Here is a 26,093-nt window from a genome sequence, read left to right on the forward strand (position 1 = left end):
ATTTAGTTTAGCAGTTTTTATGCAAACAGAAATGTCCACAAACCCACGCACAATTCCAGGGACGACGTGATTGAAGGTTTAGTTTGCTTGGTTTGAGTTATTAATATTTTTGGTCTGCCCTGAGCAGGTGCTTAAGCAAACAAAGAAAGGAGCGTGAGGTCTTCATTTTTAATTAAGTTTCCAGAGTCCTTTCGCGGGGCGCCCGATAAAAGTGGGATGGCATAGTTATAATGAAATTTGCTATGAAGCTTTCATCTCCAAACTACGTTACGATGAGGCACGAGAAAGCTAAATTGTGTTGAATATCAGAGGCGCCTGCAGGGAAATTGAAATTCACATGATTGCATAAAAAAAGGTCCTCTTTCTCAAAACGTGTGATGAAACTATAACTTCAATTTGATTGATTTTATTCAAGTGTGCGCAGATTTACACACAATTGAATATTTCAGCAGACGTATTAGTTTCTATCTAAAGTATATGTGCGCAGTTTTTATTTACGAATTTCGGCTGCTTGTATTCACATTTCACATATTCCAACACTTGTAGTACTGTGTGGCAGTTTTTGCCAGCGAATGCGAGGCATTCATTGCTGAAGCATTTGCCGTGACCAGTGAACACAAGGAAGTAAATACTGTGTGTCACCCTAAAAAAACGTTTGGCGAGTGAGATTTATAAAAAGGAACTTTAACACGGAAGCCACCCATTTTTACAGCAGAACAAATAGAAAAAAAGTAACATATATATCGAAAATTTATTGTGCAGTGGTACATTCTACGTACCATAAACAGTGGGAGGCGCTCTTCGTAACGTATCGGTGAGTGACCGCTTGGTAGCCGAGCGTTGCTCCATAAAATGTAAATTGAGCGAGATAAAGTGTATATATAAATGTAAATTGATTTCTCCTTGCAGCCGTCTAAGGATATTCAAGGAGAATTCAGAAATTCGCCAGAGTGGAGAATACGCCTCACACGTAAATCCAAGAACTTGCGATGTCAGCGATTTTAATAAATCATTTTCATAAGTTTTGGCCGATCCAACGTACCTTGGGAATTGATGTTATGCTAAGCATGGGAATGGAAAGTGAATGTGTTTTCTTTTTTCAAGAAGTTATGAAGTGGCACTAAATATATATACAAATCTACGGGCACACATATGTTAAAAAGCTGCGTATGTTCTATATTAGCAGTTTACAGTTGCGTAACGATGAAAACAGCAACAGAGATATTGCAACACCAAAATCAGTAAGCTGATATTAAGAACTGGTGTGCGCGAAGGTGGTAGTCCTGAACACTGCCACACAAATCAACTTTAGCGTATGGCGCCTAACTACCATATAGATTAACCAGACATGACGGTATTATAAAAGGAGTACATAAGCGATGCTTATAAAATCGGATAATCAGTACTTTGTTTTGTACAACTCAAGATGACAATAAAGATTATTATTATTATTATTATTATTATTATTATTATTATTATTATTATTATTATTATTATTATTATTATTATTATTATTATTATTATTATTATTAATATTATTATTGTTGTTGTTGTTGTTGTTGTTGTTGTTGTTGTACGTCGCCATGCCATAGCACAGCAGAACATGAATGAATATTGTTGTTTGACAATTTCTGCTTTGAATTATATTGTTGCGCTCTAGCGTAAACGGTTAGCATCCATTCGGGGAGCCAGATGGCACTATAGCCACGCACTTGATTAAAGCGCGGACGTTTTATGCGTAGCAAACTAAAAACACATGAAACCCTAGTAATATACAGCTCCGATGCAAAGCCTCAATCATGTTCTATAAGTCTCTTAGAACCAGATGGTGTTTACATTGCGACAAAGCGTAATAATAAATAACTGCACCGTTTCCGTCACGATTGCAATGGAAGGGTGAACCGTATAGAAAACGTCAACGCTGCTTGCCGTCTATTTGTGTTTCTCCTGCAGTGTGCTATTTTTCTTTCCACATGTCATGAGTTTACGCACCACTCACCGACGTTTGTGCAAATAACATTCTGTTCACAATGTACGCGTGCGTTGATCAAAGGAAGAACATCCGAACAATAGCTGTTACAGCTTGCTTATGTACAACGTAAATGAGAGTGAGGTGTGGGGTGTGGTGGAGCGGGTGTGGAGGGGTGTATGAGTGAATGCAAGCACTGCCGCAGGAGCCGAAGGGGTTGGGCGACAAGCAAATGAGGCCATGCTTCTAGTTACTCTTATTCGAAGGGGAACGGCTCTAATGTGCGTAGAGTTTAGAGACCAAGTTCTGGGGGGGCTCATTTGGTCGAAAATGTTTGATGCGCCATAACAGGAGGACATGTGAGAAAAAGTGAAAGACGAGAAGGGTGTTTATTCAAGAACACAGTCGGGAGGCTCTGTGTCTGCGAGAGTAGCTGATTTAGTCATACGTAGAAATTGTTCATTACCGAAGCACCCTTCGACCCGGAAAACCAAGACAGGGTGCTCTGACGTGGAACACCAGAGAGGTCGCTGGTAGGCGATCGTTAGAGCAGGAAGGGTCGGTCGAGAACGCTTCTGAATGGCACGCTTGCACGACAGTGATTACGTGCGTAGTTTGCAGAATGCTCGCTGTCGGTTGTTCGAGGAATGATGCAACTGAGTACGCAACATCAGCATTTCATTTTAGAAGGGGAGCTGTCAAGAGATAATTTTAAAACTGATTATAGTAATTTGACATATAGCTTTCACTTAAGAACTCTTTATAGCAACGTCAGGGAGGTTTAACTCAAGTAGAAAAATGAATATTGAAGCCCTTGACGACGCAAGGAAGCTCTGGGAACAAGGGAAAAAATAATGGATTGCACGCACCCTGTTGGCGTAACTTGAACAGGGGAGCCGGCTCAACAGTCTAACCTGCCGTTATGAATACTTGATTCAATGGTTCAGGACATCAACGAGGCCTTAAATTAATAGAAAAAGGACATCGTGCATTGATAGTTGTTGCCAGAAGTGGAACATATTGTCCATTAAGTGTTCACCATCAAATAAACACTGGCTCAAGTGGTCGTGCACCATGTGTTCGAACTTCTCTCCCACGCACAAAGTAAGAAAAATCGAAGGTATGTTCTCGATGAAGATAAGTTTGTCAAGCTAAGAGATCATGAGGATCTCCAAGTGCTTCCAATCCACAGGCAGCTCTACTTTCTCCCAGCAGTCGCTGTAGCATCGGAGAGTAGCAGTGGTTGCCTATTGCTGCAGGTTGCGTAAGTGCTTGTTGACTATCGGGCCTTTTTCGCAGCTGGTAATTCTTGTCAACATCATTGAATAGAATCTTTTTATGGATAATTAAACTATTATGTACAATTATAAACATGGTTTACATTCGTGGAGCTTGTCATTAAAAGGAACAACTTAGATAGGAGCGAGTTGATAGCACCATCATGCACAGTTTATAAACTACCCAGCCCTCTACGTGGACGCGCAATCTTTGTACAAAAAGCGAGAGTTGAGCACGTACGAAGGGACTCTAGAGTATCCTACGAGATAGGCAGGCTATCCCAATACTTCTCTTCTCCCATCCACCTGAAATTGTTCAAAGAGAATGAAAAGTTATTTTGGAAGAAAAGTTCTGAATATAACATTGCACATAACCGGGCCAGCCCAAAAACCCGGGCCCAACACAAGGGCCGGGTTGGGCCATGTGATAGATTATTAGAACGGGCCCATGAGCTTGAGGCTCGGGTCAGGTTCGGACCAGGGTCAGGCCCGTATTAACTCGGTTCTCATACATATTGATATAATGACGTGTGCACGCTGTTTGTCTTCGTTCGAACCTATCATTCAACCTATTTTGTCGACTGAAAAAGCTGGCTCTCTCTGCAATCAAACCTTCTGAAGCAGTAGAATGTACCAGATCCACGTGAAATGTCCCTCCACAGGGGCGCTAAAGCTGTTCAAAGTTGGCTTCTTGTTTACCTTCCACCTTTTCTTGTCCACCTTTGTCAAGGTTTTTTTTCTTTTTCGCCACATATCTCAATAATGCTCCTGCATTGTCACTGCCGCGAGCTGCAAGCCTGCAACCACAACAGCGAGCCAGAGACGGTATGACTTCATAACCTGTTCGCACCGGGGCTTTCGGTCATCGATGATTTGGCAACCCACTCTCCCACTGCCGGTGTTTGCAGGGATCCCTCTCTGAACATCACAGACACCCCATTTCACGGGGAGCCGCTGGTTGGTTCCTTTCAGCTCTCTAATACATCTCGTTTGGATGCACTTGGGCTGTTCTTGCTTTAATACGAACACATTCAAAGCTTGAAGGCTGTTGCACAAAATCAACGAGATAGACGTTTCAGGGAACAGCGAGGACGTAGCTCTCTCCATACAGGGTATGGCTTGCTTTGGCAAATCTATGGCACTGTGGCGGTGGTGATTAGAGGAAGAAGATTGCTTCAAACCTTCTTGTTTTTACAATGAAAACATAGTGTGCGTTGGGGACAGTTGCCTGTCGAGAAGCCGACAGGTGAGCTATAATTCCTGTAACACTTCCAAGCCTGTGCATTACTCCCGGAAGCAGCTAGAGCGAATTTTTCTTTAATTAAATTGTGAAATAAGGCAAGTTTGCAGCAGACATGATACTTTTCCTGAACTGCCCCTGCTCGTACACAACTTAGGTGGACTCAAACTATAGAAGTCTGCTCTTTTGCCCACTTTGCAGGGATATTATACTTTGCAGTCATTTTTTGAATTGCAAATATAAGAGTACGTGGTTAGCACTACGCACATGGGACACCTGGCTATGATTCCGATTGTAATTTATATTGACCTTCAATTGATTTGCAAAGGTATTACTCGCGTAATCAGCTGAATGTATAGAGTATTAGAGAATGTCATAGCACCGAAAGAAGTTCTCAAAATAAGGTAGAAAATATCTTATGTGGCAGGTATTCTAGAAAAATGCGAAGATCAGACAGTGTCTTGTTTATACTCAAAGCATAATAGGCTGGAACAGGTAGGCCGAGGCCGGACCGGGCTGGGCTAGATACCGGCCATATTTAAAATATTGGGGTGTGTTTGGGCGAGCCACAGCATAGCGTTTTCGAACGGGGCCTGGCCTGGGCCAGAAAATACGGCCCGTGCAGTGCTCTACTTCAGGTTGGTACCTTCCCAAAGCCGCATTTTCAAAACAAAAGACGTTCTGAAGGGCATTCTCCCGAACCCAAAAGCTGCGAGGGCATAACGACTTTAGACAACATTCTCTGGCTTTGTTAAGTGCTAAATGATCTTAGTGGAAACAGAGTGTCATGGTAATCTTCCCAGAATATATAGAAAGAACAAGCCCTAAAGCAAGTGATCATCAGGCCCAGGCCATCGCCGGAAGTTAACCTTTTTGGGCTAACTTCTAGTGAGGAATGTCAGTTAAATAAGGAGCTGCGCCTCAGGTCAATTGCCCATACTCTCTCATGGGTGGGAATGAAGTTCCTCATTTCTTTTCTCTTCTATCTCCATTACTCTTCGATCATATGATTTTTCTATAGCGGTGTGCACAGTATGCTTATATACTTCTTTTGTAAAACGTATGGCTCACAAATGAGGACAGTGTACAAGTTTTGTACTGCTGGCGTATAAACAGGAGTACAGGATAAGTCATGAAAAAACTCTAAAGCAGCAGCTGGTTTGTATTCTTATTGTTATTTTGTGCTGCTTCTGGCAACCTGAGGATAATTTTTAATGTCTGTGAGAACGTAAAGAAAATAAAGCAAGTGATATATTCAAAACAATATCTCTATAAAGCATACTACTAATGTTCTCATGCATCATGCTTCAACACTTGAATGAGTAAACACAAAAAATAAAGCAAAAAATACAAATGTAATGCAAATGAAATCTGAAGGCTCAACAAATGAACTGCTGCCACTCGGCCCTTGAGCGCTAAACTAATGGCTTGGCTGTAGTTAAGCGTGAGAGCTGTTTTTTAATGTTATAGGAAAATTGGGACATGCTACTTGAAATTGGGGTGATCGAGCCAAGTCAAAAATGGTGAATGCACGATAAAAACTATTACCAATTCTTCACAAATATCAATATCTACTTCCCCTCCAAAGAGCAATACTTGTAACTACTTACACGAGACGCTTTCACGATTATACATAATTACAAAATTCATAACATCCTAATTAGCAACCAGATGCGAGCCGGCTGAGGCAGGTGTTAAAAGCTACTAAATAAGAAAGTGTTTTTTTTTTAATTTGACAAAGAAACGAGAGGTAATTCGGCTGAATGACTTCGAACGAAGGAACACGTTTGATTCCACTAGGCTGCGTCACATTTTAGGCGACAACGTACTTTGATGGGAGAAAATAGGCTGTTTTGCAGGGCCTCCAGTGTTCCACCATATTGGTCGTCAAAACTAGACCCTAAATTGGTCGAAAAACTGTTGTAATAGGCATCAACGCACGCCGAACAATTGAAGCGTGACTAGGTGAGGAGAGGCTAAATAACAAAATCAAGAAAATCAACTACTTTTTATACACTTAGTATACACCAAGCTACACCACAAATTTCCTTTACAGTTTATTTTACAGTTTGATAAGCAGTTGATTGCATCATATTTTGGTCAAGCGCAAAAAATGGTGTAGTATTGCAGGCAGCCATATATGGGCCAGAGAATATCAATAACGAGTGTGAGCGATGCGGGATGGCGTTTTGTTCAGCGCATGTTGTCTTGTCGACGAGGCATCACTCAATTTTGCGCAGTGGTTTAATGCGTATAATCCGTAGGTTATTATTTACTTATGGATTACTGGCGTCACATGCCCGAGCAGCTAAAATCTCCCACAGAATGCATAAAATACAGCTCCTGGGACTGCCGACCGTTTTCGCCGTTAGTGCAAGGCGGGCTTGCCCTCGCCTGTCGTTACAGGAAATTCTCGCGCGCAAAGCGAAAACAAAAACAAAAACAAAAAACTCTACTGCAATGTTCCCAACATGGTACTTCTAAGGCTACAATCTGACTGCACTGGCTTTCCGTGATTTGACAACGTACTTTTTTTCAGTTTTTCTGCTATTGTACCCGTGAGGCGTTGTATTATAATTTATTCATCTTCAAAGTATTTTGGTTTAAATTGATGATGATAATATAGAAATTTTTATGACATGGGAGCAATTTATGGTGTTAATTGCGAAGACCATAGCTGGCTAATCTCAAAAAGTTTCGTGGTAAATTTTTTTCAAGCGGGCACCATGGTCAGCCATAACGACGCAATGTGATCGCGTGGTTATCAAATGCTGTAAAAGGTCAGCAATTAAAGACTAATTGATAGGGAACCATAAAATACAAATTCCCGACGTCACTACCACTTCTTTCTGGGACATCATATAATTCAATAATCCTTTTGTTTGATCTTTGTCACCTCAGCGATATGCCGATGGCAATTGTGGCGAACCGCCAATTACTTGACGCAAGGCCTTCTTAGGAGTTTGGCTGCCAGTTCAATTATACCGGGATATTATCGTGGGCCTTAGCGTTGACTGCTACCTGTAGTATGCTAAATAGTTTTATGTGTATATAAGCTGTTGACTGGAGCGTAGAAAGAGTTAAATCCGCTTCATCTTTTTTTTTTCTTTGAGATGAAAGCGACATGATGTTAAAAGTGATTCACGAATACCTCAGAAAAGCACATTAGGCTATTTGTCTTGCATCGACAACAAAAAACTATGAAAGAATAGCAGCCATCAACACTTCTCAGGTGGTATATTTCGCTTTTCTATTTTTGCCATTTAGGAGAACATTTCCAAGCTGCACGAGCAAAACTATACATTGTCATTCACTAAGGAGCTTTCTCCGTTAACAGCATCTATATGTGGCAGTGCATGCTTTACAGGCAGACAATTGTTTGAATTCGTGCGTCCGTCAAAATAAGGTCTAAGCAAATACACTTCAAAATTGTACCGTGATATGACACAAGACACTCGGGCAGGAAATATTTGAGAAACAGATAAACGGTACCTCCAGAATAATTGCATCTGCTACAATTCTTGTGATTTGTATATTCAGATACGACATATTTCTGAAACTTCGTTTATGACAAAATACCTGCTTGTATCGCAAGATACTGTCGTTCTTCTTCAAAGCATATTAGTTTCACAAAAGAACTTAATGGAACTTGTTTTGTGGCTTAACATTACCACTCTTTAACTTCTGTGGTGTTATCGGTTTTTGCTTGGAACTTTTTTACCTAATGGGTGTCGCTGCTCTGCTTCGCGCAAACGTTATGCAGTAGTCTCAAACAAAAGGCCCGCCAACGTTCGTGAGGGCCCTATGGTTCTCGCATGGCTCGATTCATTCCATATTTTTTTCTACTTCTTAGTGAGTGTGCTCATGAGCTACAAACACATGACTGGCCTTAAGCTATATTTTCGTGAGGCATATTCATGTGGTGAATATCTAATGAAACATGACCGTGAAAGAAAAGCTCTATACTTCAGAATCGGCGTTAAGGCTCCCGTCTACATGGGTTTGGGATCAATATGTTGTAGAAATTTAGATGTCAGATTTCCTTCTATCATAGACTTTTCAAGTAAGAAACAAGCCAATTTTCAAGTGTCAACAGTAGCCGAAATCCCCTCTTAAGTGTATTCTAAGTGCGCACTATGTGCTTAAAGCACATGGAGCGCACTTTAGAATGGCAGATCCGTTTTTTTTATTTTAGCAACGTACGTGCAACGTAGCGAACACTTTCAGGTTTTTAAAGAAAAGTTGCAAAATATAAAATAAAACCTTGCTCGTTGACAGCAAAAAATAAGAATAAGGTAGAAAACGCATTTCGACAGCAGGTTGCAAAATACATATTGCATTTCGGAGGCTGGCCAAAACTAGAAAAAAGCCCACGTATAGTATGAGATGCACACGCAGAACAACAATGAAGAAGTTGGGCTAATACTGAAATTATTATCCTAAAATCTCCTGGAATGATTGAGTAGGAAGGACACAGTACGTCAAAATATTTTCTGTTACGGAAATGTTTGTTCCATTGGATCTAACACCAGCACCGATGGGGCAATGTTTGTAGAAACCTCATTCGCATTTAAGTCAATATCATTATATAGTAACTAAGTACATGTACCTTTTACACTGCCTAGTTCTGATCAAAATTTATCTGCGTTGATTGCACACAGACCACCGACACGGATGAGATTTACGCGTCAACTACCTTTAAGTTTAAAGATAAACATCTCTGTTTAGAAATAATGCAATAAAATGCTGTCGATACTGAAAAAAAATCTGAAATTGCTTACTCTAGCATAATTGTATCCAGTTTTATTTTCTAGGTCTGTTTACGAAATATTTATTGCGCGATGACCAAACTTGAAATTCTGTTTTCGAAATGCTTGATTTAGCTAGTAAGTTCAAAAGTGAGTGGATCTGAAAAAGCTTTGAAAAAACAAATAGATTGTTTTTTATTTTGTGGGCCATTTCATACACACTACCATAAAATTTAGCTTTTTCATTCTCTAAAACTTCGTCCATTTCACCATTTAGGTGCCTTCTTCCCGGCTTCTGCTCATTCAAATCCTTGCGTAGCTCTGATACCTCTTCACTATGATTTCTCATACGAAGGAGTTCGGCTCACGTATTTAGTCTTTTATTCATCCTCTTGCCGCTAAAGAGCCTCTCGTTGATCTTGCTTCGATATAACCAGAGCAATAAAGATCCTCTCACTATACTTTGATTACTCGTCTCACCATAAAACCACGCAAGAATGTTTAAAAACTGTGCCTTCTTTCCGAAATCTACACCTACTGCACCACTAAACACCACCACCACAAAGCTTCCTCTTTACACAAATTGATCTCGCATTCAGATATTCTTTCTACTCTACATACTCTACAGTATAGAGCCCCATCGTTACACCTGTCTCTCTGGAACAAGCATTGGTTCTCTTGCAACGGATCATTAAAAAAGTTCAACTTCTCACGTACGCATTTTACATGTTCTCAAGTTCGTCAGCTTTTAAAAATCCGCTGCCCTTGAGGCAATAACGTGAGTCTGCCGTTAGGCGTCGCTTTGCAGGATGCAGGGTCAAGCTCATTCGCATGCCTGTGACGGCACATATTCGTGACTTCCAAACAGCTTCGCTAAACATCAAATAGTGTGACTATTGCACTGGTGGGCCAGATGGTATTGAATTTCCGGTGGGATTAGTGTCCCGCCCTCCGCGTTTCGTGGGCCAGGCTTGGGTAAACAGTGCGTCACACGAGCACGCTATTTCCAATGGAAATAGGATGGCTGTCGCATGTGGCAGAAATTTATTGGTTCTTGAAGAAAGTTCTGCCATAGAAAGTTTACCTGTTACATGACTGAGTAACTTATCAGCTTCGTATCGTCTTCATAAAGTCTGCATAACTGCTTTACTTCACAGCCTAAAGACGCTCGTATCAGAATTGCAATAGAGTAATAGAAATATTAGACCTGGCACAGTTTACTGATTCAAGCTACTATATTGCAACTATCTTGTTTCCTGACGTTTAGAAAAACAAAATTAAATGGCTCAAAATAACAACAGACACCACCCTCGCTATTCGCTCGATTCATGTACTTGTGGTTTCAGTTGCCTTTTAAAGGTTTCAGTTGCGTTAGAATGCTGTATATCTTGTTGGCTTTGCAAAGAGAATAATAATGATGTAGACATCTTGAACTTTTTGGTCTAACTTTATTTTACTTTCTCAAACGGACACTCATATATCCCCACTATTACTTTTTTGTTTGCATGATGCCACTAACGGCAAATAAGACGAAACATATTGTTGGTATCAACCACTGCCATTGCAAAATTGCGTTCTGTAAGTTAATAACGCGGGTGCTAAATTAACTACAAGAAAAATGCATTATATGGAAAAGAATTCACGTCATTAGAGACAGAATTTCTTTTCAAATTGCAGCTGCCTACGGAGCTTTAGAAACATTTTCGCTCTTCAAATTCATTACCTCTGTGTTCCCGTCCGTTCATCTTACTTTTGTGTACGAAGGAGTTCTCATCGCGAATGTACTTCGCCTCGGAAACACCCGATGTGTAAAGATAATGTTCAAAGGAGATTCCATTCCGTCGCATGTCAAAGTGGGACACTTCCGACATCCTGTTCGACCATTTGTCCCTAAACCACTCCAGTGCCATAACTGCATGAAAATTGGTCACATCAAGAGTGTATGTACAAACACCACAGTATGCCCCCGATGCGCTGAGCCGCACACTGCAGACGCATGTCGGGCAACAAGTCTGAAGTGCAGAAACTGTGATGGTCCGCATGATGCTGCATCCAAGGAATGCCCTCGGATTAAGAAGGAAATCGCCATTATCAAACAAATGGTTAGGGACAATTCAACCCACAGAGAGGCTGCTGAAAGGGTACGGCGGCGACGTAATCGCCGACGGAGGCGTGTAGGACAGAGTGTTGCGCATAACCCATTTCCTCCGAGCACGAGTGAAGTAGTAAGCACGAAGCGAAAAGAAGTGGAGAAGCTCACAGCTGCGGATGAGTGGCCTACGCTTCCGCGTACACAGCCTGCAAAGGAGCCTCCTGCGAGGCCTCGCCGCCCTACACCTTCCACCGAGTCTACTTCCGTTGAGGATGTGTCAAGGGTCGATCGACAGATCATCCCGATGTTACGATCCCTCGTCGCTGTCATGGCAGACATACTAAGAAGCCTGGGAACTCCAACCGCTCGAAGCGGGTTACAGGTGTTGGACGCGCTGAGCCCAGTCCTCGCCTCCCTCGCGTAGAGTCATGGCAGGAGATCAACAATCGTTCCGCAAAGACGTCAGAGAAGCATCAGTCATCCAGTGGGACGCAAGAGGACTTAGATCACGGATTTCAGATTTTCGTCAGTACGTGTCTTCTAACCTTTTCCCAATCATCGTAATATGTGAACCGAAATTATCAAACCCGATCAGGCTATCTGGCTACGAATCAATCCCGTCCAAAACCCGAAACGAAAGCACCAAGGTCATTGTGTATATTCGTCGGGAGCTTACCTACATCATTCAACCTGTGTCGCCTCATGATGAGAACCAATATGTTTGCCTGACTGTGAAGCAGAAAACCCTCACCTTCACATTAATAGGTGTCTACTTATCTCCCTCAGCCCGTTTTGATTGCCAAAGACTGGATGACATTCTTTCGAGCGTCCCGGATCCGTGGATAATTATAGGGGACTTCAACGCCCACCACCCAATCTGGGGAAGTTCAAAAGTCAATACCACGGGCCGGAGGCTGGCTTCATTTGTATCGACTCATGAACTGTCTCTACTTAATGATGGGAGCCCTACATTTCTGCGAGGATCAACGTACAGCAGCTGTTTGGACTTGACGTTCGTGTCACGTCGCTTCGCCACAAGCGTTAAGTGGTTTTTAGACATCGAGACACATGGTAGCGATCACATCCCCAGTTATCTCACCATCGAAGGCTTTGCTAGCGACCACCCGCCGAAAACCGTACGGAGGATCGATCTTTCAGCATTCACAACCAACATTGAACACGCTTGTGAAAAAGGCTTAACCTCTGGCATTGAGCAAGCGATCAAACAAGCAGCGCAGAGTGCGATGCGCACGCTGGCATATTCTTCAAGGCCCTCAGAAACGGACATGGAGTTAGAGCGACTCCGTGCGACTCGTCGGCGTGCGGAGCGTAGATATCGACGCACAAAATCCATTCAAGATCTACGGATGGCCAGGCGCATGCAAAAGAAGATCCAGCGTCGTATAGACAAACTGGAGTTTCAACGGTGGGCGAAATTTTGCGCGAGTCTAGACCCTCGCAAACCGCTTTCTCAAATATGGCGAACCGTGCGAGGCCTACGCACATTTCCCCAACAACGTTTTCCGTTTAAAGCCTTGGCCCTTTTCCAAAATAGAAGTGATATCGAGGTAGCGGAAGATTTTTGTAGGAAGATTGCGGGCCCACCAAATTGCACAGAAGCCCTTACTGCTGATTACACGCCACATTCACTTGACCCGCACCTGGACCTGCCTTTTTCAATGGAAGAACTGAATGTGGCTCTTGCTTCATGCAATAGATCGTCATCGCCTGGGCCGGATGGCATATCATACCGCCTATTATGCAATCTCGGTGATCGAGCACGAAATGCTTTGCTGGAAGTATTCAATGAGTCTTGGAGAGATGGAACGGTCCCCAGAGAGTGGAAAACAAGCCGGTTGGTTGCACTTCTCAAACCTGGAAAATCGCCTCTAGAGCTGACATCATACCGCCCAATAGCGCTGGCTAGTTGCGTAGGGAAGCTGATGGAGCGAATGATCCTTGCCAGACTCGAGTGGTTCCTAGAACGCCATAGAATATATCCAGATGCCATGGCCGGTTTTCGTCGTCTTCGGAGCTCCATTGACAATGTCATTGACCTGGTGACCTACGTACAACACCAGAAAATGAGCAGACGGTTATCTGTCGCACTATTTTTAGATGTCAAAGGAGCATATGACAATGTTTCTCACGAAGCCATACTTGACGCCCTCGAGTCAGTTGGTTTGGGTGGGCGAGTGTACCGCTGGATCCAATGCTACCTACATATGAGATCATTGTTTATGCAAACTGATGATGGGCCGACTTCTGAACATTATACACACCGTGGTGTTCCTCAAGGTGGTGTATTGAGCCCCACACTGTTCAACCTGGTTCTGATCGGTCTCGTTGAACGCATACCAGATTCCGTGCAGATATCTCTCTATGCAGATGATATTTGTGCCTGGACATCAGGTGTAACACGTCCTCAGGTACGTGCGAGACTCCAGAAAGCAGCGAATTCAATATCGGCGTACCTTAGAGAACAAGGCCTCGAGATTTCTCCTGAGAAATCGGCGCTGGTCGCGTTCACGCGGAAGGCAATGACGTCATATCCCATCGCCATCAATGGACACAGTGTCTGCTACGCCAGGACCAACAGGTTTTTGGGGGTCACGATCGATCGAAATCTCTGCTGCAGTCCCCATGTGGCCACTCTAAAGAAGCGCCTAACGGCCATCGCACAACTTTTCAAGTTCCTCGGAGGCAAAACGTGGGGTACATCAGTGCACGCGATGTTGCATTTGTACAAAACGCTGTTTCTGGGGTACCTGCGGTATAGCTTGCCGGTTCTGACGAACGCTTGCAAAAGCAGTATACGCACAATAGAAAACGCCCAGGGCCAGGCACTCAGAGTTTGTCTTGGATTACCACGCTGTACATCAACAGCGGAAACCATCGCAATCGCCAAAGATCATCCGGCCACTGTGCACATTACTTTGGAGGTGCTTAGAGCTCATATTAGACACCTTGCTCGCGCCCCTGCCCACCACCTAGCTTCGCTTCCAGAAGATCGACCGAGTGCCTCCTTCTGTAAGAGAGTATTGACTTTCCGTGAGTGCCTTCCAACAGTCTACACACCTCCGGAACGGATACTAACACCTCCTTGGTGCTTGGACCGACCAAAACTGCGCTTGACAGTGCCGGGGATTCGCAAGAAGGCGGAGCTCTCGGCGCCAGCTTTAAAGCAGATGATTCTACTCATGCTACACGAAGAATACAAAGATCATGTCAAACTTTACACGGATGGCTCGACAACTGTTGGAGGATCTGCAGGAGCTGTGATCTTCCCAGCAAGAGCCGAAACCATCCAGTTCAGAACGTCACACAAGACGACATCGACAGCCGTGGAGCTCGCGGCACTCCGCAGCGCACTCCGCAGGATTGACCAAGAGACACCACAAAAATGGAGCATTTTTACTGATTCAAAACCAGCTCTCCAATGTCTACACAATACTCTACGTCGTGGACCTCAAGATCAATTGGCGCTCGAAATACGACAACTGTACCATCACCTAATAGACGAAGGACATGACATATCTTTTCAGTGGTTACCAGGCCATTGCGGCATCATCGGTAACGAGCATGCCGACAATGCAGCTAAGAATGCTCACGAAAATGGAGTGATGGAACCTATTCCACTATCAAGAAGCGACGCAGCAGCAAAGATTAATACGCTTGCGCAGGATGTCGCAAGGTCTATGCGGAATACGCCCGGTTTTCTCCACACCCGTCTTCACCGCCTGGACCCATGCCTACGACTTACTATTCCATCTGGCCTACCCCGATCCGAGACGACCCTTCTCTGCCGTATGTGGCTTGGGGTGTCTTTCACGAACGCTTTTGCCTGCCGCATCGGAATGAGAGACAGCGCTACATGCGATCATTGCGACAATGACGAAACAATTGAACATATTTTATGTCAGTGCCCCCAGTACAGCTCTCAGCGACAGTCCCTCTCAGCAGTGTTTGCTCGCCTCGACGACCAGCCATTTTCTGAGCAGTCAATCTTGGAATGTCGGAAAGATCGAGCTTCACGCCAGAAAGCAACGAAGGCGCTGATGAAGTTTCTGCGAGCGACCCGCCTCGTTGAACGATTGTGACACTACTGTGTGCGAGTGTGTGTATGTGTGTTTGTGCTTCTCTTCCTCCCTTTCCCCTTACCCTTTCCCCAGTGCAGGGTAGCAAACCGGATATGTTTTCTGGTTAACCTCCCTGCCTTTCCGCAATAAATTTTCTCTCTCTCTCTATGTGTAACTGCTCATCTGATAATAAAAGCATTCATCCACCTTTTCTCTCGTTCCGTTATTACTCATATACGTTTAAAAAATATAAAAATACTTAGAGAAAGAAAGAGAGCTTTCATTAAAAGCAACTTTTCTTGAATGAAGAACATTTCAAACAACAACGTGCATCCTATGCCGAAAGTCACACGCAAATTCACACAGCTATATTAACTGCCCCCCCCCCCCCCCCCCCGCTGTTATACAGCCGCCGTCCTGAAAAAGAAATTTTGATCTCTTACCTACAGCCTTACGTTCTGTTATTGAAAAGACATGGTCATTGTGGATGTTTTATTTAAACTTTTCCTCAATACCATTAAACACTGGATCAGTAAAGGCAACCTAGAAAGGCAACACCACTTGACAAAGAAGCTAATCGTAGATGCCATTTTTGTTCTTCTTGAGTCGTAGCAATATTATTCGCAAAAAAAAAATACTGTTGCCGCAGACTAATAGCTATATTGAGAGTTTGTAGCTGGGAAGAATGTCTTGTCAAATATAACGTTTCTGGAATAATGTGACCAGGAGCCTTTGTGGCCGCTGCTATTTGTTTCGAGACGTCCATGTTTTTTACTTCTAAGTGAATCGTTTGTCTTTACTCATTCAACTTCGGTCGTATGTTTCGCAGGCTTATTCTCTTTATGAGAATGTCTTGTAATGAAAATAATTAACGGTGTTTCTTTTCTTTAGCTGGAGTGTGAAGTGGTTGCGGGAGAGTTCAAGCATGATGGTGAAAGAAAACAAAAGAAGGCGTTTTCAACAAAGGCATAAAAAGAATGAGCACTGGTCTCAAAGATGAGTCATTGGAGCATAAGTAAGCTTGTTGTTTTTCTATATTCGTGTTAATCGAAATAAAAGACACATATGTAACTTAAAAGCCACAAACGATGAATTGTGGGGAGTTTTTGTTCTTGGTGCCTGAATGGCTTATGAACAGGCAAACGTTACATTGGAGACTTGAAAGGGTTAATATTACATTTTACTTCCACTGTAACGTTCACTATTTTAACAATCTTTGATAAAACACAATGACACAAATAATACTCGACGCTGAAAAAAATATAATAATAACTACCACATGGGTTGACAAAATTTACGGACATGAAACAGTCGCTAGAATATTGGATAAAATTAAGGGAAATAATGCTGCTCACTATAGAGTCAACGTAGTTCACACCGAAAGACGTTGATGTGACGGGTGTGCCTATTACTGCTTTCAACTTTATACCCGGACATTTCATTTTTACAACGTTGGGTACACCTGATAGTTCTTCTTTTTCTCACTTAAGTCATATATCACGATGATTGCTTACAACAAGAGGCGAGAAATGACGAGAAAGCAGAAGTGAGATGGGAGTCACATTTAAGAAGATTTTTTTCGTTCTTACAGTGTAAAGACTATTGTAATTATTTTTTATGGTTAGAATCCCACTACACTGAGCTGCTGGTCTGATAATCAAAGGCTGAACAAAATTTCCTTACACATCCTGAAAACTTCCTTAAAGGGCTATGCTCTTGTTGTCAAACGTCGCGTGCGATGAACGCAATGGAAGATAATACCCACAAAATGCACAATTAGCGCTTGCTGCTTTATTGCCATGGTGCAGCTGGAATGATTAGCACAGAGAAATCAGAACACGTAGACATCAAAAACTCCAAACTTTGCCCTTGATCATGTTTTTGAGCCTGGCTCTGTGCTTAGCGCATTCGGTGCCATTACATGAGAACACCAAACAACAAGCTTTGTTACACCATCTGCTTTTTTTTCGCTGTCGTCCAGCATTTCGAACATTTACGGGTGTCACGAAAATTCCAGAAAACAGCTGTCGACCTATAAAAAATGCTGACGCTTTCAAAGAAAGCTTACAGTTATGTTGCTGCAATGCAGATACTACCTCTGGTTCCTGTAGTCTTACACTGATTCTGTGGAGCCCAGCAAAATCAAATATAGAGAAGAAAAAGAAGAAGAGGATGAAATGAATAACATATATGTTTGCCGTATGATGAAGAGCAGCCTATCGTATTGTCAACCTGGTTATTTTCTCCGTCATTATTATCTCGTTTTCTCCTCCACCTTCATCAGAAAATATCATGCATTAGCTTGTTCCTTAAAACACACACAATTAATGGTAAAAGTGCTGAGCAGGCATGAAGCGCTATTGTTGAATACTTCTCATGGCAAATGTTATGACTTTGGGGGGCTGAGCTGTGGCCCAGGTTCCTGAATAATATCAGCATCGATTCTTCTACGGGTCTCAGCCGTTCAGGAGATTGCAAAACGAGTGAGTGATGTGTATGCAAATGACTACGTCGTGTCCGGGGACGTACACCTACCTTACTGCCACGCCTGGGATAACTAGTTCTGACTGGGGTTTCACGTTGCCGAACACACATGTACGTCGCACGGCTGGCTAGTTTTACTAGATAGACGCATCATTATGGGTGTGTCCATCCCACGGTCTTTTGTACGCGTGCACTCACGAAAGTCGTGACAAGTATACATGTATGAGTTTACATGGTGTTGTGACCATGTTGGAGCATACGATTTATGTTTTTTTTATTTTCCCCCCTTATTTTACGAGCAGTCCACTCTTGTCCGACAACGACACTCGACGAGTACTCTAGTCAGACCACAGACAGCATTATGACATGTCGGCAGCGTTCATAAACTATGAAGTAAACAATTTCTCTTTTTTTTAAACTGGTGAACAGCAGACGTTGCTGCTTTTATGATTTCATAACACACGTGTGACCTTTCCGGGTTCAGAGAAATGTCCGTGCCATCTTTCGTTAGCGAGACACTAACATTATTCGTTTACGGACTGCCTTCAGAGATTTTGTTCCAAATTTTACGAATTCAGTTTGCCTCGCAACGCAAGGCTTACCAAAGCACTCCATGCTCAGCTGCGCGGACACATTTTCGACACGATGCGTTTACTACAGCACCTGCTTTTCACCTAAACCAGTAATGATAACAACTACTTTCTATGTTGCACATCCGGAAATACGGTGAGCAGCTAAATAAACCTTGTGAGTTTCTATGCTGACATTCGTATTCATGAGATCATAGTTTATAAAACCTATTGAATTTGTCTCTGTGGAAGTTGGAACAAATCTTTTTTTCGCAGGATTATGGAATGAGGTGCCGATGAAAAATAGCACCGCTAAATTGTTCCGCACCAGATTTGTTTAAAGTGACATGTAACGCGGTCGACACGGGAAATTGCAGTACCTAATTTACACTTACCAAAATAAAACTCCAAAGAAAGCATGTGTCCGAGAAATACATTTTTCATGCAACAACCTAATATCATCAAGAAAATGCCACGAAATAGGATTCTTACAAAGGAGTAAACACCTTCAGTAAACTTCCATAAAAGGGCTATAGTTTTTGTTTTTTAAAACCTGCCAACTGCATGGTACGAACACGTTTATACAATAGGAACCTCGTAAGGCTGCGTTTCACACAAAACCAGTGACTTGCTTGTATTATTAATAGTCATAGAGGTGACATTATTATATGGTTTGCTTGAGCACAGTATTGCGGAGGAGTATTGTTTCGCTGTTGTTGTTTGTGATGCCGAATGAATTATTTCACCTGCAAAAAGACAGTATCGCGTATTTTTTTATGGCTCCAGAGAATGTCAATTTTCAGGTTATGTTTTTTCTTGGGTAAATACTTTCAGCAGTTACTTGTATTCGCTATTGCGCGCTATTGCACAGACCTCATTGTGTTCCATCGCTTAAGCTAACTATGCAGAGCACTAAAGGCAGATTAGCTAAAACCTCTTGTATCCTGCCTCTATTTTCTTTTTGTTGTGAGTCGTTTCTCTTTTACTTTTTTGTTTTCGTGGCTGACGCCAGCACTTAATGAATTATAAGAGATACGCCGAGCTAGTTCAAATGCCAAAAAGAGTATAACCTGGAGAAGGGCACCCCGGGCTCAGAGAAAGAGTTTTCAAACGGTTTCTGCTTGGCTAATCAATATAAAGTGCCAAGTATCGGCTTCCCTCTCTTTTTCGGGCATGACAGCGACTGAGGACAATACGGTTTAATAAGCAGCGTATGACCACGTGTCGTAAATGGCGTTCATTACTAAGCTCATCTGACCACAGACACTTGCGAGTGCAGTCATTCATTTGAGCAAAAATTATGTTGATTTACGTGTCACAAAGCGCGGAAGATAAAAGATGAATAATAGGTGAGGAGGTTAAGAGAGACTCAGTTCTTGTGGCTGACTTGCAAAGGAAAAATATCAAATGGGGAGTGACAGAGACAAATTCCATGTTTGATGCAGACAACGCAGAAATGGTTCCGTGCAATACAGTGGAAACTCGACACAACGAAAGCCCATCTGACGAAGATATTCCAATTGTTCGGCAAATAAATAGGACTCAGTGTTATAATCAACCTGAATGAACAAAGCAGTGAATGAACAAAACTTTTTTTGAATGTAACTCTATCGAAAAAAAAAGACGTTCCTAAATATCCAATGCACAGAGCATTCCAGAGCAGCCAATACAATTTTTCGTGGCAACATACATGATGTGATGTAATTTTTTACAATGTTTAAAAACAGCCGGTGAAACATAGAATGAAAGCACATAGTCTCGCTCAAGTGTCACCATTATTTTGCACTGTCAGCCTTGCCTTGAGTGAAACAGTCGGCGCGTGGACAATCTACAAATCATTCAATAGAGACTACGGCACTTGGTCGTGTTTGAGGATGTCAGAAAATTAGAAGATGCTTGAACTTTGCTTTCAAGAGTTGAACATGGTAGCATAATCGAAATCTGCTCACATCGCCTTCTTTATTGCAACCTTGGGTTTGCTTCACAGCGAACACCTAAATGGTGCCTCAAAGAAAGGAACGTCTCTTCTGCGTGTATATAGGCCCTTTGAAACTAGGTACAGTTTTGACGTACGACACAATTCCTCGTTCGGTGAGTTCTTGAAGTATCCGCTCCACGTCCGTAACGGCGGTGGAAGAACATCTATTCCAAAAAGCACTAAGATTTCCAGTACAAATGCACTTGGGTGGTCTCTTTATTCCAGAAGTCCACTGGAGGTCATCGCTGCTAGAGCATGGGCCACTAAGGAGCGCTGAGCGTCCCGGTTGGAGATCGCGGGCAGGAACTCCTCCCAAGCCTTTCTTGTGGGTAGGTGGAAAGGGGACAAAAAAGGAGGAGGTATGGAAGGGCATACTGCCGCCATGTGGTAGGTGTCGGCCAGCACCCCACAATGCACACAGTAAGTGTAAATATCCGTCATAATGTTCTCGGCAGCCACAGGACACAAGAAGGTGTTCATCTGCAAGCGTCTCAGAAGGTGCTCGTCCACTTAGTAAGACTCCGTGCAGGTTCTGGGTAAAGATGGTGCGAGGTTCGACAGTGACCGAAGATTTTGAGGTACTGCGCAAAAACTGGGATGCCTTGGGAGTCATGGCGTCGAAAGAAGTAACGACCTGGGAGAGAGAAACGGAGGCAGCGGTATAAGCCGCTTTGTTACTGGGTAGACCTGCGTAAAGCACTGCGCCCTGCTCCCGACCGGGTTGCAGAAATTAGGTGCATTTTCTCATCTTCTAACCACTACCAACACCACCACCTGCGTAGCTAAGAGACCAAACTATCTGGATGAATTGAGGTCCAAAGCACAATGAAGCCGTCTGGAAAAGGTCGGCGTGTGTCCAGAGGAGCTATGGTAATATGCAGGTATTCAGAACAAGCAAAGCGCGAGTCCATGATGATCCCTCTTGCTTAGCAGTGAAACAGGTTCAAAGCGGTGGCTACCTCTTCAGCCCGACTTGCATCAGGTGAGTCGAAAGAGACGCCGGAAATGGGGTGAACTTCGAATATCACTGCAGCCGTGAAGTGTCCCGAGAAAGTTGGGCCTGAGACATCTCCATAAAAGACGCCAGGAGTGTGGGAGTATCGAGTGTGGAGAAATAATGTTCGGGCTGGGCGTCTCAAACGCCCGCGAACGTGCAGCTGCCAACTTTCTTTACGCTGTTGTCAATAATTATAAATGCATCTGTGCTTTGCAATTTCTTAACGTTTAAACCAACCACATGCTGCGCTTGGCGTGAATATACGCTTCTGTCATATATTACATGACTTCTTAACACTCCTGGCTGTACAAAGGGTGTATGTATCTTTTTTATTTTATTTCCAGAATGATTTCGACCACAGGCACAGCCCCATTGTAGAATACCTGCTTGCCACACAGTACCCTATGCCTGGATACTTAGTCTAACCGAATATTTTTGTACAACTTGTTTCTTTACAACGAGGTTGAAGGTTCTTTCATGAACAGCACAGGTTGTTTAATTTCATATGGTGACTAGGCTTAATGATGTGTTCGTCAGCAGTTTATATACGACTCGAGGGCTTACAGTTCTTGTTATTAGAGCCAGAACTCTGAGTAATTACAGTGCTTACCTTATCAGTTGAAAAAGAAAGCACTTTTCGAAAGCAGTGGTTAGATGCAACTGCAAGTACGTAGCCATGATATCTATTAAACAAATAAAATGTGCAAGTCTTTCGTTCTAAATAGAACTTCTTTAGTGGGACTTATTTGCCGCTGTTGTGCAATATAAGTAATTCTTTTTTTAGAATCAGATTGCTGCACAACCTTACCGGCCGCTCCCTTGTGGCTGCCATGCTGTGTTCTAAGCCACTGATGTCTTACGTAATGGACCCCTCCAAGGTGAAAGGTTATCTGTTAAATCCTGCGCTTAAAATCCGGATCAAAGAAATTTTCTTCTGAATCGAAGAAATCGGCAACGTTTAGGATCAAAGTTAGCTGAGCCTGTAGCTAACTGTGACGTTGCTTTATTCGAAGGCAATGCATAACTACCGCAGATATTTTGCTTTCCCCTCCCTTCTTCACATTATATTCTTCACCATGGAACAACGAAATGAAATGCCATAAATAGGCGTTAATCCATATTTTCAGCCCTGGACCATCACGTTTTCAACAACTAATAAGGGAGTCATTCTAAGAAATCTATATTAGCTTTCTCTGAAGATTGTGCCTAAAAAGTAGTAGGTGGTAATTTTTTTTCTTTTACACCCATTTCTCAGGATAGCTGCATACGTAAGAGAGGCGTCCCAATAAAATGCACAGCTATGCAAATCACGCAACTGCAAACTCTGCCAATCGTAAAACATTGCTTCGTGAAGATCTTGCCTTCGCTTGGCGCGCATGATTTTCACAATACTGATTAGACGCGTCTTACGAAACACGGGCTTCTAGTCTCAGTTTACAATGAGTGCGAGAAGTGAAATGTAGCGATGCCATTAATGCCTATTATATGAAGGTTGGGTGCAGTTCGCTATATTCTCAGCCTGTTATGTTGTTGGCATTATCACTGAGGCTTATTCCATCATTGTTTGCCAAAATTTTTCTGTACGCTGCATTAGAAACACCGAAATTATAATCAGCCACAATTACTCTTAACCAGGCTCACCATTATATGCTCTCACATGGGCAAAGTTAGACTCAGGCTGATTTGAAATCGATTCGGAATCTTAGTATGTTTTGTGACCCACGCTGAATATGCAGTAGCGAGCTAATACACATCAACGAGAATGATGGTAAAACAGCATACATGTATGGTTAGGATAGGTGACATAATTATTTCGGCTTCCCCAGACTAAAAAATGTACACTGGAATAGCTACAGAGACAGACACGCGTGTACCCGTATATTCTTAGCTTGAGGAAACCAAAAACAACGTGAAGTCAAGGAACAGTCTTTGTCATGGTGCTATAGGCTACGTGCTTTGACAGATTTTGTACGGTAGCTGCGGTATAAAAAAAAGCGAAAAAGATGCAGCATGAAATCAAGAGAAGAAAATAAATGAGCGGAAAACTCGGGTTTCATGACCACGGAAAAGAACTGGAGAAGAGATTTATTGTCCACCATCGTACTTGAGAAGCAGCACATTAACGTTTTCGGTGAGGTCAAGACGCCGCACAAGTTTGTAAGAGACTAGTCATACATTTGGCACGTGCGTCGTAGTCATCAGCTTACAAGAGGGACAAAAAGAAACGAGATTGCAGACAAACGTTTTCAAGATTCTTGTAGGCCTTTCAGCATCTCGTATCAATGATACATACTCTGCCGCCTTGCATAATGCTATGTCTTCATGAATACCGCTCTCGTCTTTCTGTTGAGCCGACCGCGCTTTCATGCCAACTATATAGACATTCAATACGCAACTCTTGCGGCCGCTCTTCTTCATCGGTCCTTGAGGTCACACGGTTTCGTTCCCTATATCCCCTTCTCAGAGAACCCTTGCTTCTGAAGAAAAAAAAAAGCCCATATTGAAGGCACTATAACGCCAGCTTTTTGCTATCTTTCTGTAGTAGCCAGTTGGATAATGGTCCAGAGAAAGTGAAATGGTGCCTGCGACGAATTGTTTATTTAATGAGGTGGCCTCAATGCTTAATAACGGTTTCCATTGGCACTGAAGGGGATTCATTTTGCCGGTAGCAATAACGGCCGTTCTCTATAGCAGTTTGCCTCTTTCGTTGGAGCTCGTTCCTTTCGCTTGAACGCTTCTTTTTGTTGTCATGCTGTGGCCAATTGTCGAGAGGTTCTGGAAAAATATTTGCAGTGGATACTAATGCACGTGAAGGTTCCAGGCAATAAAGCTGCTTTTGCCTCAATCTGAGAACGTTTATTTTAGAACTCTGTCGATTCCTACACAGCGCAGCTTTTTGTTGATCACTGTTTGCTTCAAGCCTCGTCTTTTACACTCTGCGGCTTTCTAATACATTCGTCTTTATCAACAAACACAATCGTTTTATGTTCTGCCGCATGACGACCACGTTATACGACATGCTTGTGGTGCACCAATAAACTTTGAAAACGTCGGCCAGACCAAACCCAACTTCACTTGCGTGGTATGAGGTTCCATCCATTTTGAACCAGGCGCAAGGTCAAAGTCTGGTCGACTGAACGCACATGTGTGAAAAGCCAATATTATTCCGGGCTAGGAGATCCAAAGCACAAAATAACAAATCATATTTCAATAATAATGTTGATTGATTGATATGTGAGTTTTAACGTCCCCAAACCACCATATGATTATGACAGGCGTCATATAGTGGAGGGCTCCAGAAATTTCGGCCACCTTAGGTTCTCCAACGAGCACCTAAAGCTGAGCACACGGGGAGCCTACTGCATTTTTGCCTCTATTGAAAATGCAGCCGGCAAAGCCGGGATTCTATTTCGAGACCTGCGCGTCAGCACCCCAGTACCTTATACACAAGGCCACCACAGCGGGGTCACTAATAAATGGCAATGGCTCATTCTATCTTTCTCTTTGAAGTTATATTATTCTATAATGCGCATTCTATCTTTTATTCCATCGAGAGAGTTTTAATAACCATAAAATACTCTTATTATGGGCGCAGAATAGACTTTGTGTCAATCGCATGGTTACCACACCATTAAATTCACGCGTCATCTGCGCATAGAGTCTACCAAGGAATAGTATTCACACGAGGATGTAGTGGGTTTCTGGCCGTTGCGTGGCTAGTGTCATCATTACTTGGGCGTGTCGAAGGATTTGGTCGGCAAGAAAAGACGACGACGAACTCGCGCTGCTCGATTGAAGCTGTTCCGCTGTTTGCTACACTGTTACTTGCACTGATTTTATTACCATGACAAACTGGTGGAGGTGCTGGGTACAATCCCTATTAGCTAGTTTTAACTCAAGCCGCTTCAAGCTTCTGCCACCATTTCAACCATTCCGGCGGAAATTCTGGCACTTCACCTCAGCCGAGGCTTGCTAGGACTACCTCCTGAATTTGGTCCCTTGAGCTCGGCAAGAATGACCCCCACAACGGTAAGTCAGACGCAAGAGAGCAACGTAGACCAGCTCGCATCCACCCCAAGCGTCGTCTACACAGCACGCACACCGAAGCCGTTTCATGGTGATGTATTCGAGGACGTAGATGACTGGCTAGACCACTTAGATTGGGTCGCAGCTTCCAACAAATGGAACGACACCAAGAAGCTTCGCTACGTCTATTTCGCACTTGAAGACTACGCTCGCATCTGGTATGAGAACACTGAGCCGTCTATCATCAACTGTCAAGAATTTCAGTGACAGCTATGCCAGGCATTCCGAAATCCCGAAAGGAAAGAAAAGGCCGAGCAGGCTTTGCAGAGCCGGGTTCAGGAGCCAAATGCAAACGTGGCTATGTTTGTCGAAGACATGTCACGCTTGTTTAAGCGCGCTGACCCAGGGATAGATGAAACAAAAAAAGTTCGACTCCTCCTGCGGGGTGTCAAGGAGCAACTTTTTGCTGTACTCATACTCGAGCCCCCAACCTCTGTCGATGAGTTCATCGCGGAAGCTACTACCATAGAACGGTCACTTCAGCAACGCTCTCTACAGTACGACTGCCAAGCTTCTGTTGCCGCGGTGTCACCTTTCACCTGTGGACAGGACTTATCAGCTCTCCGCGAGCTTG

General features: G+C 43.2%; 1 protein-coding gene across 1 annotated transcript in view; it reads left to right on the plus strand.

Annotated features, from left to right (window-relative positions):
• The window catches only part of LOC142814298 (uncharacterized), a 435,036-nt gene extending 419,471 nt beyond the window's left edge, over positions 1–15,565 (plus strand). The window contains exon 2 of the mRNA XM_075892893.1: positions 13,262–15,565. Within this exon, the coding sequence (XP_075749008.1) occupies positions 13,262–15,426 (2,165 nt within the window). The 3' untranslated portion in view covers positions 15,427–15,565. The remainder of the gene's footprint in view (positions 1–13,261) is intronic.
• The last annotated feature ends 10,528 nt before the right edge of the window (positions 15,566–26,093 follow it).

Source organism: Rhipicephalus microplus, chromosome 4 (assembly GCF_043290135.1).
Source record: "Rhipicephalus microplus isolate Deutch F79 chromosome 4, USDA_Rmic, whole genome shotgun sequence".
NCBI classification, from domain to species: Eukaryota; Metazoa; Arthropoda; class Arachnida; order Ixodida; family Ixodidae; genus Rhipicephalus; species Rhipicephalus microplus.